The sequence below is a fragment of the Apteryx mantelli genome, chromosome 1 (assembly GCF_036417845.1).
Source record: "Apteryx mantelli isolate bAptMan1 chromosome 1, bAptMan1.hap1, whole genome shotgun sequence".
NCBI lineage: Eukaryota > Metazoa > Chordata > Aves > Apterygiformes > Apterygidae > Apteryx > Apteryx mantelli.
The window spans coordinates 152,685,980-152,703,957 of record NC_089978.1 but is presented as its reverse complement, the minus strand read 5'-3'; the positions used below and the strand labels follow the sequence as shown (position 1 = coordinate 152,703,957).

At 43.4% G+C, this 17,978-nt stretch overlaps 1 protein-coding gene across 1 annotated transcript in view; it reads left to right on the top strand.

Moving 5' to 3' along the window:
* The window catches only part of CACNA1C (calcium voltage-gated channel subunit alpha1 C), a 500,936-nt gene extending 484,402 nt beyond the window's left edge, over positions 1-16,534 (top strand). The window contains exons 44-50 of the mRNA XM_013947219.2: positions 172-524; positions 1,438-1,464; positions 2,810-2,938; positions 3,426-3,535; positions 5,520-5,623; positions 8,474-8,797; positions 9,071-16,534. Of these exons, the coding sequence (XP_013802673.1) occupies positions 172-524; positions 1,438-1,464; positions 2,810-2,938; positions 3,426-3,535; positions 5,520-5,623; positions 8,474-8,797; positions 9,071-9,367 (1,344 nt within the window). The 3' untranslated portion in view covers positions 9,368-16,534. The remainder of the gene's footprint in view (positions 1-171; positions 525-1,437; positions 1,465-2,809; positions 2,939-3,425; positions 3,536-5,519; positions 5,624-8,473; positions 8,798-9,070) is intronic.
* The last annotated feature ends 1,444 nt before the right edge of the window (positions 16,535-17,978 follow it).

Genomic DNA, 17,978 nt, shown 5'->3' with positions numbered 1-17,978 from the left:
TGGCAGAGAAATCCATGTACTGTAAGCTCTGGTAGAGAGAGCACCAGTGCCATAATTCAAAATTTGGTCCTCGCATTTTCTTTCCCCCTAAAACAGGTTCAGCAACAAATTCCAGGCCCCTTGCAAATCTTCTCACTTATAAAAGGAAAACTGTTTCTGTTTCCCTGACAGAGAGCCGGAGGTTTGTTTGGAAACCATGTCAGCTATTACCAAAGTGATGGCAGGAGCGCGTTCCCCCAGACGTTCACCACGCAGCGACCTTTGCACATCAATAAGTCTGGCAACAACCAGGGAGATACTGAGTCTCCATCTCATGAGAAGCTGGTAGACTCCACTTTCACTCCCAGCAGCTACTCATCTTCAGGCTCCAATGCCAACATCAACAATGCCAACAACACTGCCTTGTGCCGCTTCCCCAGCCCACCCAGCTACCCCAGCACAGTCAGCACAGTGGAAGGCCATGGCACCCCCTTGTCACCCACCATATGTGTGCAGGAGGCTTCTTGGAAACTACCCTCCAAAAGGTAAGCTTCACAGCAGAGAGTGGGCTGAGTGACCAGGGAGAGGAACATGCATGGCAGCGTCAGAGCACTGTTGCTAAAGTCACCCACCAGCTAGAAACAAGAGAAGACATTGCCCTGCTTGCAGCCTGGATTGAGCATTCTGGTTCTCCACTTGTGCCAAAGCCTAAGGTGCAGCAGATATGCACTGGCTGACCACTGGTAAGAAGCAGCACATAACACCCTCACTGACCAACACACTTGATCTCTTTGGGCTTTTTCATGAAGAAACCTTCATAAGAACCAAAGACAGCCCTCCTTCACCACAGGGAGATGTTTTATCTACTGGTAATTAAAAGAAAAAGGAACCCAACAGGGAGTTTTAAGGAAGTCATTTTTTTTCCTCCAGTGGGTCACATCCATAATGGGGTCACCAAAGGCATTCTGGAAGGAGGATTGCAAGGATTTCAGAAATGAAACACTTGTAAAGCAAAGAAAATCCTCTTCTCTGAACAGCTTTCAGGCTGAAACACAAGTCTACACACAGATGAGTAAAATGACAGGAGTGACATTTCCAGCACTGTGTATTTTTTAACCCTTCCAGTAACAGTGGGAGGGAGCTGGAAATTTGTTTTCAGTGCAGACAGTGGCCAATGTGAGAAGGTGGAGGAATGCTGCCGTAGCAAAAAAAAAAAAAAAAAAAAAAACAGGAAAAAAAACAGAATATGACAATAAGATGGTGAAAAATCAGTGGGGGCAAAATTACTTGAGTGAAGAATGCCGTGGCTTTTCCATTTCCTGCCTTCCATAGGGAGGCCAGGGGAGTTGCACAGCATGTGTTACCATTTGTCACCTGTTGCTGACTTGTACTGATGTAACACTGCTAACATGGTGTTCTTTTCTCTCCTCACTTCCCTGGGCATGTTCCTTGAACTAGGACGCATTACTATGAAACACTGGGACGGTATGTATTCTCTCTCATGCTGTGATACTTTCCAGGTGTAAGATCCATTGTTCCTCCCATTGACAGTTCAAATCCCCATTAATGTTGAACGTAAATTCTTCTTTTTGGTGTTAGTAGGGCTGAAAAAGAAGTAATGTTCTCCATGACATCTCCAGAAAATATTCCTGTCTTGGGTTTTTTTTACCCACAGGCAGATAGTGATGCATGGTCTCTTAGGTTTCTAGCTGGGCTCACACACCTAGGCACAGTCTGATCACAGCACAGGAAATGTTCCTTGGTGTGTTCATACAAAAATTCTGTATGGTTTGGCTAAACATAGACTGGTGAACAGGAGGAGCTGCCACTTACTGAGTTCTTCTCTCTGCACCTCAGCAGTTTTAATCGCCTCCCATCTCAGCAGGAAGATTACTGCAGCACTCTCCTTCAGACTGTTCTGTACCATGAATATACTCGTTTCTCCCGGTGTTTTTTGCCTGAATCAAATGAGAAAATAATGTTTCCTGTCCTGTCCCTGAAAGATGCAAAAAACTGCCACACTGCTGCCTTCTGAGAATGCTAGTAACAGACTGAAATTGGCTCCAGTACCTCCATGTTGGTATTTCTAAGATTCACGCTACTTTCAGTTTTTATTCTACTCCTCACAAACCCCAAACTCAGAGTGGAGTGAAATACAAGATCCCAGAATGTGAAACAGAGGGACAAGAAGGAAACAGGCAGGGAATTAAGGGCTCTCGTGCTTAAGAATTTAAACAGATCCTACTGAATTCAATAGAAGCTCTCTACAGTTAGTGATGAGAAAAAAGGGACCAAAGATGGATAAGACAGCAATGAACAAGAACGTGGACAGGATGCAGGGGAGAGGTGGTGCAGAGTAAAGAATCTGGGAGGCAGAGACTATACTGCACAGAGCTGAGAGGGTAAACTTTAGTCAGGCTAGGAAGCTTCTCTTCAAAATTCTTAACCAAGGCTTTTGCAACAAGAGAAGAAGATGCATCTCCAAGAGCCCATCTCAGATTTTACATTGAGTTCAATGAGGCAGATCTTTGGAAATGTGGTCAGTGTGATGTGTACATTCACAGCAGGTACACATGGTCACACATGACAATAATATATTTACACTATTGTTCAGTTTTGATTTAAGAAACTCTTCCTCTGAAAGAGGACACAGAAAATAGTTGTTGCTTTTGTATTTGTGAACTCTGCAGCTCTGTTCAGTCATTGATTTTTTCTATGATAGCTCTGTACCATTATAATAAGCTGAGACAGATGGAGCCTGTCATTCTTGTCTCTGTAACAGGTTTTCTTTACCATCTCCATATCTTGACTTGTCTTTTTTGCTCATTAGCTCCAGTTCCAGAGACAGCCAGCTGGCAATTGTTTGCCAAGAGGAAGTTTCTCAGGATGAGACTTATGATGAAAATTTGAATGAAGACATGGAGTACTGTAGTGAACCAAGCCTGATCTCTACTGAAATGTGAGCTTTGCAACTTTAATCAAGATGTTTGGGGGGGTTCTTTAATTAAGACAGAGAGGTAGGAAGAGGTGACATTTTTCTACAAAAATTTCAGTTTCTAGAATGAGACCAGAAGATTTTAGTCAGACAACTCAAATATCAGAGAGTAAAAAAATGTATTCAGCCCTAAGAAATTACGTTGAAACGATTTTTCTCCTAGGATTTTTTTCCTAGGATTTTTCCTTCTCCTCTCAATGGGACATCTGGATTTTATATCTTAAGGTCCTCTCTCCCATTCATTTCTGTCATCTAACATCCCCAGATCTCATCTTTAGAGCATTTCTCTGTCTCACAATCTCTGTGGCTGCTCCTGGAACAATTATAGGCAGGAGCTAGCTAGGCTAGTTGCATCCATTCGATAGTGTGTTCTTCCTGGCTTTCCTACTGGAAGAGGGGTTATTGTCCAATATGAGCTGTTTTTCCAGTATCCCTTTGTTCTTCTTTCCAGGCTTTCATACCAGGATGATGAAAATAGACAACTTACTCCACCAGAAAACAACAAAGGAGAGGATACCCGGCACTCCCCAAAGAAAGGATTTCTGTGCTCCTCCTCACTAGGTAACATCCCGGGGTGACATGCAGGCTCTGCTCTCCTCTGCCTTGACTAAATTCTAACATCTTGCTGGAGAAATCTTGTCATGTGTGGGGCTATACGTGGTGTATATTGCACTTGGCTCATGAGACAAGCCTCACCAGCAGACACCTGTGCTGACTTTATGCTCGGTCAGTAGATGAATCTGTGGCTGTTTGGAGAGTCTGTGGTTGTTTGGCTAATCCATGTGATCTGTTTGATTAAGCCTGTATGTGAATTAGGAGAGTTTATTAGAGCGCTGTAAATTCTCCAAACAGACACCAGGGAGTCACTGGATGGACTAGCCTTCAGTATACAGTATTCGGTTATGTGTGTATTCAGCAGGGAGAAAGGAGAGGTTTTCTTTTTTGGCTGTTATGAGGAAAACAGTGAATTTCAGATTAAGTTAATACGGTAAGAATTTGCTTTCTGCTGTAACTGTAATTGGATGTTTTCAAATGCTTGAGTGTGCAGACTATGTTCAAGTGAAATCCATGGATCATAAGATTTTATGAAGATACCAGGACAAATGTGAGAGTCTGGAAGGAAACAAGATCTTTTATGTAGAATATTTTTCAGCCTTTTTCCCTGAGTAGAGTGGTGTGGGGAAAAAATGGGGGTGGGGGGGCCTGAAAAGAATACTGTAAATAAAATGCATTCTTACAAAATAAACAATGACAGACTATGCAGTGTCATGTTTAAAGTGAGGCTACTATGTCTTCACTTAAAGCCTTCAAGACGCTTGTACTATTGAGAATTTCAAAAGCATTTACTTTATTTCAAAACTTGTAATAGTAGGCAACATGAATTCCTATGTCTATCCTGAAGGCCAAATTTGCAGTCAGACCTTGATACAATGCTTCTTTAACTACATTCCAATGAATATTTATATAGTGATGTCATATTCGTTTTACTAGGCTTTTCTCAAGAAAGAGGAAATATTTTTTATCTGCATCGTAGCATTAGCTCTTGTATCATAACACATGTTCCCTCCAGGCCCTGAAGGGACCTTTTCTCAACAAATCAATAATATAGATACTTACTATTTTTAGAATTCTAATTTTCTCTCCTGCTTTAGAAAAATGTCAGTGGAACCAAGAAGTACACAAAATATTTATTGTGCCATGCAGCTCTAATATTAGATTTATTTGCTACTGTTCAGAAGTAGAGCCTGTGTAATTGTTCATAATATACCTTGCAGTACTTTTTAATTCCTGTATAAGGAATACATTTCTCATATTTACAGAAATAAAGTTTAATTTCATAGCAAGTAACCACTGTAGATATTTCAACTGTTCCCACCAAATCTTTTTTATTAAAAAAAAAAAACAGAGGCTTTTTCTCTTCCTCTCTTTCCAGATTTCTGGAAATGCTGCATGTCTACATACCCAACCCTCTGTTCACCAGTGAATTCAACCATCGATGTAAATAATTCACTTCCACTTGATCTTGCTATAGATACAGCCTCATAAATTGTGGTACATGTGGCAGTAGGGGAAACAGACCACATGAAAGCAGGAAGCCAGTGTCACCTGAGCAACCTGATGCTTCCTCCTGTGCCTGTGTACAGCCAAGCACAGAGGCAGAGCATCCATTGCCATTGGCAGCCCCATTGAGGGTTTTACCTGAACCAGAGAGATTTGGGAACACTTTCACTACTTAGTAGGGAAATAAACTGCATGGTATCTACTAGGACAATTTTTAAAAGAGAAAAATAAAAGAAAACCATCATCCAGAACTTTGTCTTGCAACTTGCTTGGAAGGTAGCGCTGGTTGGTCCATGGTTCTTGACTGTGTTTTGCAAATACAACTGTTTTTGAAAGGGGCAAGGTGTTGAGGGAAAGTGGACAGAACCTAAAGTGAGGATGTCTTTGCTGTCTCTCCAGTGGAACTGCACTAAAACAAATTGAAATCAGATTATCTGTAGTGTGGTATGAGTGATGGACACAATTCTCTGTGATTGTGTTTCAGGTCGAAGAGCATCTTTTCACTTAGAATGTCTGAAAAGACAGAAAAACCAGGGTGTAGACGTCTCACAGAAGACAGTTCTGCCTTTGCATCTGGTACATCATCAGGTAAGCTTTACTAACCACGAAGGGCCCAGCAGTGCAACTGAGAATATACCATCTGCAGTGCCCTCCCACTGTATTACAGCCACCTTCTTAAAGACCTTTTGGGATTGTTTCCTCACCCTTATCAAAGGTTCATTTTTTGGAAATTGTATTTGTCCTCATGCTCATTCCTGCTTTCAGGATTTTATCATTCCCAGAAGAATGCTACAGGAACATATCCTCCAGAGTTAGCAGAGTTATCATTATCTGATGTCCTTGAAAGGGAAGAATAAAACCTAGCTAAAATGTCAAGATAAAAATAACTACCCAAATTGCACACTGCAGTGCAGTTACACTGGCTTTGATGATAGTACTCATATGAATAAAATGTGCAAGGTCTACTTCCATATTAATTAAAGGTAACCAGTAACTGTAATTAATTATTTTAAAAAATAAACTGATTACATGTAATTAATCAGCTTCTTAAGCTCTTTATAACTGCATTCAGCAGCGTGGCAAATGTATGCTTAGGCATGTATCTAAATGATTAGCCAGCTGTCAATGTCGAAAGTAGATTTGTGTCTTTAAGCTTGATGGCCCCCACTACCTATCACCATAAAAGAAACAGGTGCAGACAGTAGTGCCAGCCCTGCAACGCGGGACACCCTGCTCCGTGCAATTCCTTAGGCAGAGCAGAATTGCCTTCCCACCTCCTTGAGCTGCCATAAGGGCAGAAAATGCCACAGACCAGCAATAGGAGGAGGGAGAAGTCATAGCAGTAAGAGAAGAGAGAGAGATGAGTGCACCTTAGACTCCCTGTCTTTTCTCACCTCCATTTATGGCAGCAGCAGCCAGTTATCCTTTAAGGATAGAACTTCATAAAGCAGTGGTCGGCAGAAAGCTACTGCTGTGGCAGAGACAACCAGCAAAAATGTTGAGGCAGGGCAGGGGGGAGTGGGCAGCAAACAGCTTCCCATCCTCCCTGCAGCAGTAATAGCCCTTCTGAGGCTTTCTGCCCTCCCACGGCAAGCTAAGCAGACAAGAAGCATGCCTCCCACCCTCTCACCCCACCGGCTAGCAGAATCACCTCCCTCCAAAGGCAGAAACCTGTATGAAGAGGATGGACCTACCTCACCCTTCTACATCCCACCATGCAGCTCCAAATCTTGAGGGACAGGGCTCTACCCACCCGAGCATCACTCTGCCAGCCTGCAGGGTTATCCTGAAACAGGCATCTGGCCTCTGGCCGGGAGCATTCAGCAGCGTTATTCTGTCTACAAAGATGTTGGCCTACAAGAGTACTTAAAACAAGAACATGAACAGGAAAGTTTGCCTCTGCTAAGTGCAATAGATTCTGTTGCTTGTGAATGCTTGAAGAGGTATTCTCATGAAATACTCATACATATGGCTATGTAAATATATGCAGCTGAAGCTTGAAGCAATCCCTCAGAGCTTCTTTCAACTTCCTCATTGCCTTACATTTTGAATAAAGAACCTTGTATGTGTTTCTATTGAAAAACTGGTTCAGTTGTTCTTCCTAACAAATCCAGGGCTCTCCTTGAAGTCTGGTCAGTTTAAGCGAATTGCTGAGGCCAACATAGCCTGCAGGGCATGACCTGTACAGAAGAATTTTAAGGGCTTTTTTCCTCGCTGAAGATTGATAGAGTCTGATATCTAATTCTTGGTGAACATCGTTGGGCTAATTGACCCAATTATTGATTCTTTTGTTCATTTGTCACTGTAAAATGATCAGCATAGCATACTGAAATCAGTTGCCAAGGATTCCCATGGCAGATGGATTGAGCACTTAAGTTAAAATTCACTTCACTTAACTTCAGATATCTAAAAGTTAGCTGTCTAGTCTAAACTGGTAAGTTCAGTCCCATTGTACTCAGTAGAGGGAAACAGCAACCCCAAAGAGCAAGTATAAGTTTAGTCTAAGTCTCATCCTCCAGAGGGCATTTTCAGGCAGGTATGCAAATCAGACAGGATGCCTCTTGGTGTCTCTCTAGACACCAAGTTTACACTAAACACACAGCTTTTAGATAGCTCAAGCTGAGTGAGACTAACCTCATCCCTAATGAAAGGATTCTCTGCAACACAAATCCACATTCTTTTGTATTTTCTATGGTTCAGCATTTATTTCTTTACTTGTATTAGGCAGTAGTGAGTTCTGTGAGGTAAGCTATTGACTTTGATGGCATTGCTCATGAACAAGGCACTGGTCACCACAAGTAAGGCATCAGATCAGCCCTGTGCAAAGAGGGGTTTCTTGAGAAATTTATGTTATAGAAGGAGACTGGATGATTCAGAGGTTATACATATGACTGCAGGAGGGACTGCTCAAAGGATATTCATCAGATAGTGATCCTCCCACCACCAGCAGGTGCTTTAAAATCTAGTGGTAGATTTACAGTTATTGCCAACTGCAGACACATCTAAGATTCTCTCATGGTATGTATTCAGGTTCTACAGCACATACTGACAGAAAACACAGTAATTGGCAGTAAAAGCTAGCGGTATGGGTGGTGGCAGTGGTGGTAAAAAGAATTACTGTCTCACCCACTGGAGAAGAGGTGGTGTTTCTGGCAAGGCTGTGGGGAGCAGGCTTGCATCACTCCTGTGAGTGGGGGGTCCAAGGCTGAAGAACCACAGTCTTGAAAGTTTTCAGTCTGGTGCTTGGCACCAGAGCAGAATATGCCATTTAAAGGAAAGCTTCCAAAATGCATTCACAGGAAACATTTATACTGTTCCAGGAGCTTGCACCTGTTTTCACAAAGCTCAAGACCCTCCAAGCCTTTCTTGGGTAGTTTCTCTACCACCTCATCATGCTAGCCCAGCTGCTAACTCACCTTGTTCTTTCTCTGTCCACAGGCATTGGCAGTGGCAGGCCTGAGTCCCCTACTCCAGCGAAGCCATTCCCCCACCATGTTCTCCCGACTGTGTGCTACGCCCCCTGCGACACCCTGTAGCCGTGGCTGGCCACAACAGACCATCCCGACTCTGCGCCTCGATGGAGCAGAGTCCAGCGAGAAACTCAACAGCAGCTTCCCATCAATACACTGCAGCTCTCGGTACCCTGACGACAGTGGCTGCAGCAGCCCAAGGAGAGCCAGGCCAGTCTCCCTCACCGTCCCCAGTCAGACCGGAGGGAGCAACAGGCAGTTTCACGGCAGCGCTGGCAGCCTGGTTGAAGCGGTAAGACTGCAGAGTCACTAAGGACATGAGCAGTGTCAAGGACACCTTGAAATGTGGCCCTCAAAGAGCAGGGCAACAGATATATTGCTGCACACAATGCCAGGAGTAGGAAAGCCCATTTCCAAGGAGGTGTTAGCAGCATGAACGGGAGGAGAAGGAAGATTATTAGGGAGAATATAGCAGCAAAGAGGGTTGGGATAGGGGTGCCATAGGATTGACGATGCAGAGTACTAACGTTTGTCTTTGTCTCTGGTTCCCTACCTGCTCTTGAAGGTCTTGATTTCGGAAGGACTGATGCAGTTTGCTCAAGATCCAAAGTTCATTGAGGTCACAACCCAGGAGCTCGCAGACGCCTGTGACATGACGATAGAAGAGATGGAAAATGCAGCAGACAACATTCTCAATGGTAACAGCAAGCAGAGCCCCAATGGCAACCTCTTGCCTTTTGTTAACTGCAGGGACCCAGGGCAGGACAGTGCAGGAGAGGAAGAGGAAGAGGTGCAGAACCCGGATTGTAGAAAAAGTCAGGAGGAGCTCAAGGACAGCAGGATTTATATCAGCAGCCTGTAGTTGCCAGGGCTGGAAGCGATGCTGGTTTTTTATTTGTTTCAATGTTCCTAATGGGTTTGTTTCAGAAGTGCCTCACTGTTCTCGTGACCTGGAGTAACCGGAACAGCGTTCTTCATTCATTTCTGTTGGGACGAGTCGCAGAGTTGGGTGGTGTAAGAAAGCTTTTCAGGAGCAGATATAACCCCAGCACGTGTCCATGAAGGAAGAGTGAGGAGGAGGAGGAGGAGGAAGAGGAGGAGAGCCAGCTCCCTCTTTTCTTCAGTCCCTGCACAAGGAACGACGACTGCCTCCCAAGTGCAAAGGGGAACCTCAGCTTCCTGTGGATGGCCCTAGCCAAAAGGACCCTGCGTCAAACGGGTGTCTTTCAACTTTGCTTGTAAAAATCATTTTGCACATATTCTGTATGAGCCTCACCGTCTCCATAAAGCCAAGGCCCTTTGATTCAAGGGAGAGAAGGACTTCTTCTGCTGTGGATTCCAGTACCGCCCCGGGGAGGAGGAAGCAGAAGAAGCCCAAGGGCGCCCGAGGGGCAGGTGGCAGTGCTGCCGAACCCTGCCGAGCCAACCTGCAGAGACTCCCAGGCAGCGGTCTCTGCCAACCAATCAGAGCTCAGGCAGCCACTGCTGCCAGCCAATCCAAGCTCGGGCAGCCACTTGCCAGCCAATGCAAGCTCAGGCAGTCACTTGCCAGCCAATCAGAGCTCAGACAGCCAGCCGTGCCAGCGGGTGGGAGAGTGGGGAGCAGGCTCTGCAGTGGGGCTGAGCCAACCTGCCCTGTACTTGCTGAGATGGTGATGGGCTTGTGTAGATCTCTCCTTGTTTTGCGGTTTGATATTTTCTTGAAAGCATGTTGCAGTTTTTATTTTGACTTTTTTTTTTTTTGGAGGGAGGAGTGTTTACAAAGTTTTGTAATCACCTACCTTTTTGTTTTGGTTTATTTTCACCTTTGCAAATGTTAAATTGGTTTGATCATGTTGTATTATTTAAACTGTTTTTTTTCTCCATTGAAATTTGGTAGAAGTACAATGATAGACAAGTTTTACCAAACATTATGTACACCAAGAATTTGTAATTTTATTTGCTAGTAATTGAAACCTCCTTTTTTTGTTGTTGTTTTATAATTTAAAGATAGTAGGCAATGCACTTGATATAGTCTTGCACATTTGAGTGATTGATTTGGGTTCTTTTTAGTGCTAAGTATACCTGTGAGTGTGGGAGCAATACTGAGTGAGTGTGCGCGCACGCGTGTGTATGTAAGTGCATGCAGTTCTCCGCATCCTGGTTTGAACTGCAGGAGATCTGTACCTGGAGCCATTTGAATGCAAAAACAAACCACTATCTCTGCTTTTGAAAGGGGAATCAGTAACTCTTTGCATTTTCTGTTCCACAAGATATGCAAAAACAATGCAATAATATTAATTTTAAAATACAATTGTAAATTGTGCTGGCATTAAAACTGTATAGAAAAAAAATTATGGGGGTGGGAGAAAACAAAAAACAGAAGGCGTTATGCTTCGATATATTCCGTGTGATGTTTTATTGCATTGATAATGTTTCTGTTGAAGAAACTGTTATACTTGAATTCAGGTCAGTTTCAGTATTTTTCAAATATTTTTTTAAAATGAATTGCAATTGTGCCAAGCAAATATAATGAATTGAATTAAGTTTGTTTAAAAGAAAAAGAAAAAAAGAATCACTTCTTGTATATTTTGCTGCATGTCAAGTGAATCATTTCGTATTTGGAATGTGCCAAGCTTTACCTTTGAATTTTTAAGTGCTTTTCTATGTGTGGTTGGGGAAAGGGGTACTTTTTTTTTTTCTTTTTTAATTTGTACAATGAACAAAGTGTATCTGGTGTAAGTAACTATTCTGCAATCCACTGACAGGTTGAACGTTACTGATTTTGCATATCTTGTGTTCATTTTCCTTTTTCCTCACTCCCTTTAAACATGCACAATGACTTTATTGGTATAGAATCTTTCTTCCCAAGACTGAGACATTTTATTCAGGCTTTGTTCTCTTTCCTTTTGCTCAGTTTCTCTAAAAGTCTCTTCCCACTAGAGGGTGGCAAGACCCCCAAAATGATTTAGCAGATCCATTCTCAGTATTCAGCTGGCAACAGCAATTCAAGGAGTGGGGAAAAACTCTGCTTTCAGATCTCTTTTATTAAATAGCTAACCCTGATCAATAATAGTAGGATCCTGGGATAAGCAAATGCAAGAGGCAGAATGGTCAGCAAAGTAGAATTACCTAACTCTGGCCTGGACTGAGAGCCCGGGGTAAGTAAGGGAAGGAGTTCTGCATAGTTGCTTTGGAAAATTGCTGCAGTCTAGCTTGCAAGTCAAGATGCAGATGTTAAGTGATTTAATCCACACTTTGGTGTTCCTATGCAGGGTCTCTTCCCTATTCCCAGGCCTTAGTGGGTCAGAGCGTAAGTCTATGTCACAAACCACCTAATGGCACAGCATATTGCAGCCATATTTCCCTACTTGTGAATGTGAACCTCTCTTGATTTTCCTCACACTGATCAGTGGCCCTAAGCAGTGAAAGAGGCTGAAAAAACAGGGAGGTATTGTAGATTTTATGCAACTGATTTTATTTAGACTACTGCTGTTTTTTCTCCTTTTTCAAGAGATGGTTCACAAAATTGCAGATCAGTGGTGAGTGTGATCTGACTCAGAACTAAACTTTCATTCAAATCTTGAACTTTTGCAGATGTTTGAGAACATCATTTATTGTATATGTTGATTACATTATTTTTGTAATGCCCTTGTTTTACTTCCTAGTTCTGCTGGGGCCCTACAGCAAAAATAGCAAAGACTATTTTTGACAGTGAACTTTTTTCAGTGTAATTATGCAGTGGCCCATAGCAGCTCAAGACATCTTGCAAACAAAGCCTTTTAAACCAGAGACATGTGAATCCACTTAATCTGGCCTCAAAGTCATAATTCAAGACTTCCCTGGAGAAAGTCACCCCCTGACGTCAGTCACTCCCCTCCTTTCCATCCGCTGTGTCTCTCTTGAGACGGGCCTTTGGGAGTTTGCTGTTGCTAGTGCTGAAGTGCTCCAAGGCTACTTGAAAGGAAATAATGCCATGCCTGGCCATCTGTTTCTGAAACCAAAATCAGTTTAAGGGTTCCCTATCTCATTTTCTCTCTCTAGAAAGTTCATCTGACCCTATCAATAGGAGACGGAGGTGTTCTCTCCTCCTGAGAAGCAAAGTACTGATCTAGACTAGTGGAAGCAGTGGAAGTTTTGGGTGCTTGACAGTGCCTGTCACCTTTTAGGACTTTTCCTGATGGAAAGGAAAATGGTGAAAAGGATTATGCCCCATCTATTCCCTGTGGAAACCGTGACTCCCTCAGGGGTCAGAGCCTACAACAGGCAGGGAAATCCCTGCTCTCTGCTGAAAGCTCTCATAGGTCCTGCAGAGTGAAAAACACGTGGCTAGCAGAGGATGCAGATGAACCTCACAGTTTGAGAGGTGGATGCTAAATTTAGCAATTGCTGATGCCAGCTGTGCAAATTTCTCTTTCTGGGGAAGGTAGCTTTTTTTTTTTTTTTAATTTGAGGTACTTCCAATGTGCACATTGTGACAGGCCTGAGCAAAGAGCTACTGCCTCCTTTAGGTGAGGTAGTGTCTCGGGAACGGTGGGAAGGTGGGGGCAGGTTTAGTCCCTGGAGTGTCCTTCCTTCCCCTGTGTAGGGGAGCGGATGGTGGGTATAATCACTGTGCTGTGGATGGAAACTTTAAAGGAACTGATGGCTGAGGAGTGGCGTCTAAGGAAGAAAAGAATGGGGAGAACAATCTGCTGTTTGTCACTGAGCATCTCTGACTTGCTAAGAGTACACTGCAGACGAAAGACATTTCTTATAAAACAACAAACCTCCTCCCTTTATCACTCCTGCTCATTATTCCAGACAGTACTGGACCAGCCACACCAGGTGCATTTCTTTTTTCTTCCTTATTCTGTGTGGCTGATGTGACGGGGAAAAAAGTGGAACTCGTGATCCAGAGCTGGAGTTTCGTTATCCACAGACCTTTCTGCATCATCTGCCTCTTCAGCTGGACATATGAATGATGATGGTGTAGATGCTGCTGCTACTGCAGGGCTCCAACCTGTTTTATTACCCTGCCCACCGTACCCCAGCACAGAGGAACAGCTGGAGAGGCGCCATGTACAGAATTGCACCTATTTCTGCTTTGTTTTCTGACTCAGAACCCTGCCCCGATGACTATGACAATGATGACAACAACAACAACAACAACAAAATAAGGGCAAATGCATTTTTTACATTTCTTGATAATTTCCAAAGCAATGTATCATTGCTTTCTTTAGACTGACGCCAATATAACAGTTGTATGGGTCTCAGCCAGGCTCCTGTGTCTTTTCTGCCTGATAGTTTCAGATTGCTGTATGAAATGTATGCGTGTTTGCACACAGACACAATCATACTAGGTAACAGCACCATGAGCCCGTGGGGTTGTTGACCTGTGCTGTAGATAAAGTTGGAGGCCTTGCTTCTTACGTGTAGATGAGAAACCCCAACCCATCGGTCCAGCTGAGCTGAAGTGAGGCAGCCATACTGAGACAGAAGTGAGTATCCTAAGACGCATTCACAGGCCAGTCGTAACTGTCCCAGTGGCAGGGGCGGGGTGGGGGAGAGGAACACTGAATGGGAAATTTGGAACACAACAAAGTTGTTAAAATAACGAGAATCCAGTTGGGGGCTTCTGGTTGTGGTGAGCTTTTACCAGTTCCAATAACGAAGACTGTAGCATGTATAAAGAAACTACTCATTCCAGGCCATCAGAAGCCTCAGCTCCCATCTTGCTAACACAAGGATAAGTTGAAATTAATACATTGGAGGCTAAGGAGGTTTTACTGATGCAAAGAATGTGGAAATTGGAACTGGGCCCAGAAAAAAATTATTTTTCCCATTTATTTTCTTCTTCAAAGATGACTAACAAATATAAATTTCAAATAATGAACAGCTGCATAGGGTTTCATTTTCTCTTCTTTTGAATGTTGCAAAGTTAATAAAGTCTTATTCTGGGTTAGCAAGCCCAGGGATCCAAAAGGTTCCCAATGGGATCTCAGTCACCAGAGCTTTTGCTCTCTGTTGCTGCTTTGTTTCCAGACAGCTGAAACACTAGGGCCTTTTTGCTACGGCACCCTGCAATGGGATGGGTGAGGGCAGAAGCACAGCAGAGAGATATATCCTGTACTGAAACAGACTGGGCTCCACTTGCTTTCAGAGAAGTCAGTAGCATCACACTGGAATGGAAAAAAACGTCTCCTGATATAAACTTTAGTGTTCTGGTTAAACCCTCCATTCTTCCCCTGTCCCTTACGGGGAACTTGACTTAGCTGTTAACACCTGAGCATAAAAAAACAGGCCTTCTTTAGGGGCACAGGGCTCGATCCAGTTGCCTAAATGTATGCATCTGCTGCCATTTGAGATACCCTGCAGTATTCTGCCTGGCCTGGAGCAGCTGGTCCAAAAAGGCACAGCTCTTCCCTAGGGCTTGTGTCACATCTACCACCCCCATGTGGATGGCACAGATCTCAGGTGGCAGCAATTAGGCAACTTAATCAAGTCCCTTTCCAAAGGGCTAATTGAGAGGAGCAGCACCAATGGCTGATGTAATAAGGGAATCTGCTTTAGCATTACCAAGGGCTTGGTTAAGCACTATCAGGAGCCCATTTGCCCATGCTGGTGCTTTTCTATGCCATGTCATACAGACAGCCTGCACGCCTACAGCCTGCAGTTCACCGCGCTCTGCCCAGCCCTTGGCCAGGGTGAGTGGGCTGCATCCCCAGCCCCACAGGGCAGCAGCAAGCCCAGGCAAGAGCAGGCACGATTACATCCAACAACAGATTTTTCTGACGGCATCCAAACAGCCCCTTTCCAAAGCATTTTCCTATTCAAAACAGAGCCACCAACTCAGACACCATTCCTCCACCAGCCTCATCATTCAGATGATGAATTACCTGTGTTTTTCTGTTGTGCTTTGCATTTGTCCAGCAAGGCAAAATGCAAGCTCTTTCCCAAACAGGCTGTAATGTTTTTAATATTTTAAGCATCCTAAGCCAGTCTGCTCCTGTCTCAATCAGATAGACTGGTAACCAATACTACCTAAACATCATCAACTTCATGGTCACTCATAAAAGTGATTGGTTCAGGATTATTCAGTCTTGACAGTTTGAATGTGGGAAGATTTCAGAGGAGGAGGAGTGAGATTGTAAATATCTCTTTGAAAAACATTGCTGCATCACACACAAAAAGAGGGAGATACTTTTAAAACTGCCTTAAAAATCCATTCCAAATGATGAACTCTCCCTCCAAATGATTGCCACTTGGTAGACCTAGGGATAAGGCTTAGGGATAAGGCGCTTTGGGTGAATTCTGGCAAGAAGTGGTTGGAATCTAGTCCAGTTTCAGAGATGAAAATGTAATTTAGGAGCTGATCTCTCACTCAGTCTGAATTCACATCAGCACCAATGACTGAGCACGGCAGGATAGAAAGTGTTTAAGGTATGGGGGGGTATCTGGTTTGTATCTGTATGGTTGGGGTCTGGCCTGGCAAGGTACTGCATACCTGTTTTTCCCAGTGACTTCAGGGAAGATGGGGATCCTCAGCACCTCTTAAGTTCAGGCCCTGGAGCATCATTTCCTGCTCTGATCATCAGCTATAAATGTTGATAAATATAAGTGTTTTGCCTTCATTTGAATTGCCCAGAGCTGTAAAATGACCTTTCTCAAGTATAAATCAGTCCAGATATAAACCTCTCCCACTCTTCCCTACACTCCCTGCCCACTCCCCCCAGCCCTCCCTTGTACCTTCACCCAAGCCCTTCCCTGTCGCAATTCTTTACCTCCTTCCACAATTTTATATCTAGTTTTCATGAACCCACAGAAATGCTTTTGTAAATAATGCTGTACAGTTTGTAACCGTCATGTAAGCCTGTCATCAGTGCCAGAGTCCGTCTTGCCCTCTCGCACGTTTTAAAATCAACAGAGGAAAGTTAGAGTGAATGGCCCGCAAGTGAACTATAGGGTCATCTCTGTGTGGGACAAATGTATATTCCTGTAAGATTGCATTTTTATCTAAGGAATGATGTTATTTTAAAATTGCTAATAAATTTCTAAACAATGTCTAGAATTGTTCAATATTGTAAATGTTATCAGAACTCCGTTGACATTGCTCCCTTCCCTCAGCAGCGGCTGCAAAATCAGACAGCTTCCTGCAGCCCCTTATTTTCCACTGGCAGTCCCACTGCAGTTGAAGGGGCCCTCGTGCACTTAAGGGGCTGCAAAACAGTCTTGGATAGTCACAGGCTATCCTGTTAAACAGTAACTTAGAAAATCCAGTCGCTCTCTCTAATGTAATCACTACAGAAATTCTACCATGTAATGATAACCGAAGTGTGACTCATGTATAACCAGTTTTAACATTTTCCACACAGGATTCTTTCTTACTAAGTGTACGCATCAGAAATGAGTACCTGCAGCCTAATTACAGTGTAATTAATAAATACGTAAGCCATGCAGCTAATGGAAGGATAATAACTAGCATATCACACATTTACTTTTTGATTAGACAAAATCGTTCTAACAGCATGGTTATCATGCAGTTACGTTGTGATGCCAGTTGAACACTTTATTTCCTGTCATAGCACTGTAAATCATAGTGTACTTAGACCAAGTATATTTCTATAAGATTGAGCAAAATCTTCCCTAAAGAAAAAAGAATGTTTTTCTTCAATTATGTGTGTAAATATATACATATATATATATATATATATATATATATATTCCCTGGCTTGTTCACAGATGTCGCACTGCAGGTTTTGCTACAGTCACTACTATTAACTAGTGGTGTCACAAAACAGTAAAATACAGGAGGTGATTCAAACCCATAGCTGTCGCTGGCATAAAGGGTTGGAATGACAGTACGATTACCAGAAACCTCTTTATTGGCAGACTCAGACTGGCCTTCAGTTAGACGTTTTTCACCACAAAAACACAAGAAACCACCACGCTCTGAGCTGTCAGCAGAAGTCCAGCAAACACTTCAGCTTTGCTGAGACATTCGCTGAGCCGGAGCAACGGTTGAGCTCCCCTGGGCCAGGCTATGGTTTTGTGTGAAGGCCATGATTTTGATGCAAAACAAGGTGAAAGTCAGTTGAGGATGTGTTACAGTCTGAGGTTTAAGGTGTGAAACTCGAAGTGAAACCCATGAGCATCAGAAACAAACGAAAGGTTTGCACAGGCTCCCGTGAATTAAATACATTTAGAACGTCCCCATGACAGAGAAATAAAAATTGCTGTATGCAAACATTATACCTTCTTACTGGGTATTCACAGCCCCCTATCAGTGTTCATTACTAACACTCACAATATTTATCTGAACCTAGAGGGATATGCCAGGGGAAGGTAAGCATGGAGAGCTCTGACATGGCTTTTGTTTCCTTGGGAAATCAAGGACAAATGCCCGGGTAAAACAAGCTTCGGCTTCCTCACCCCCTAACTTTGCCCACAAAACTTCCTCTGGCGACACAGCGCCTGCAGCCCTCAGGAGCGGTTCAGGGGCGGCAGCCGAACCG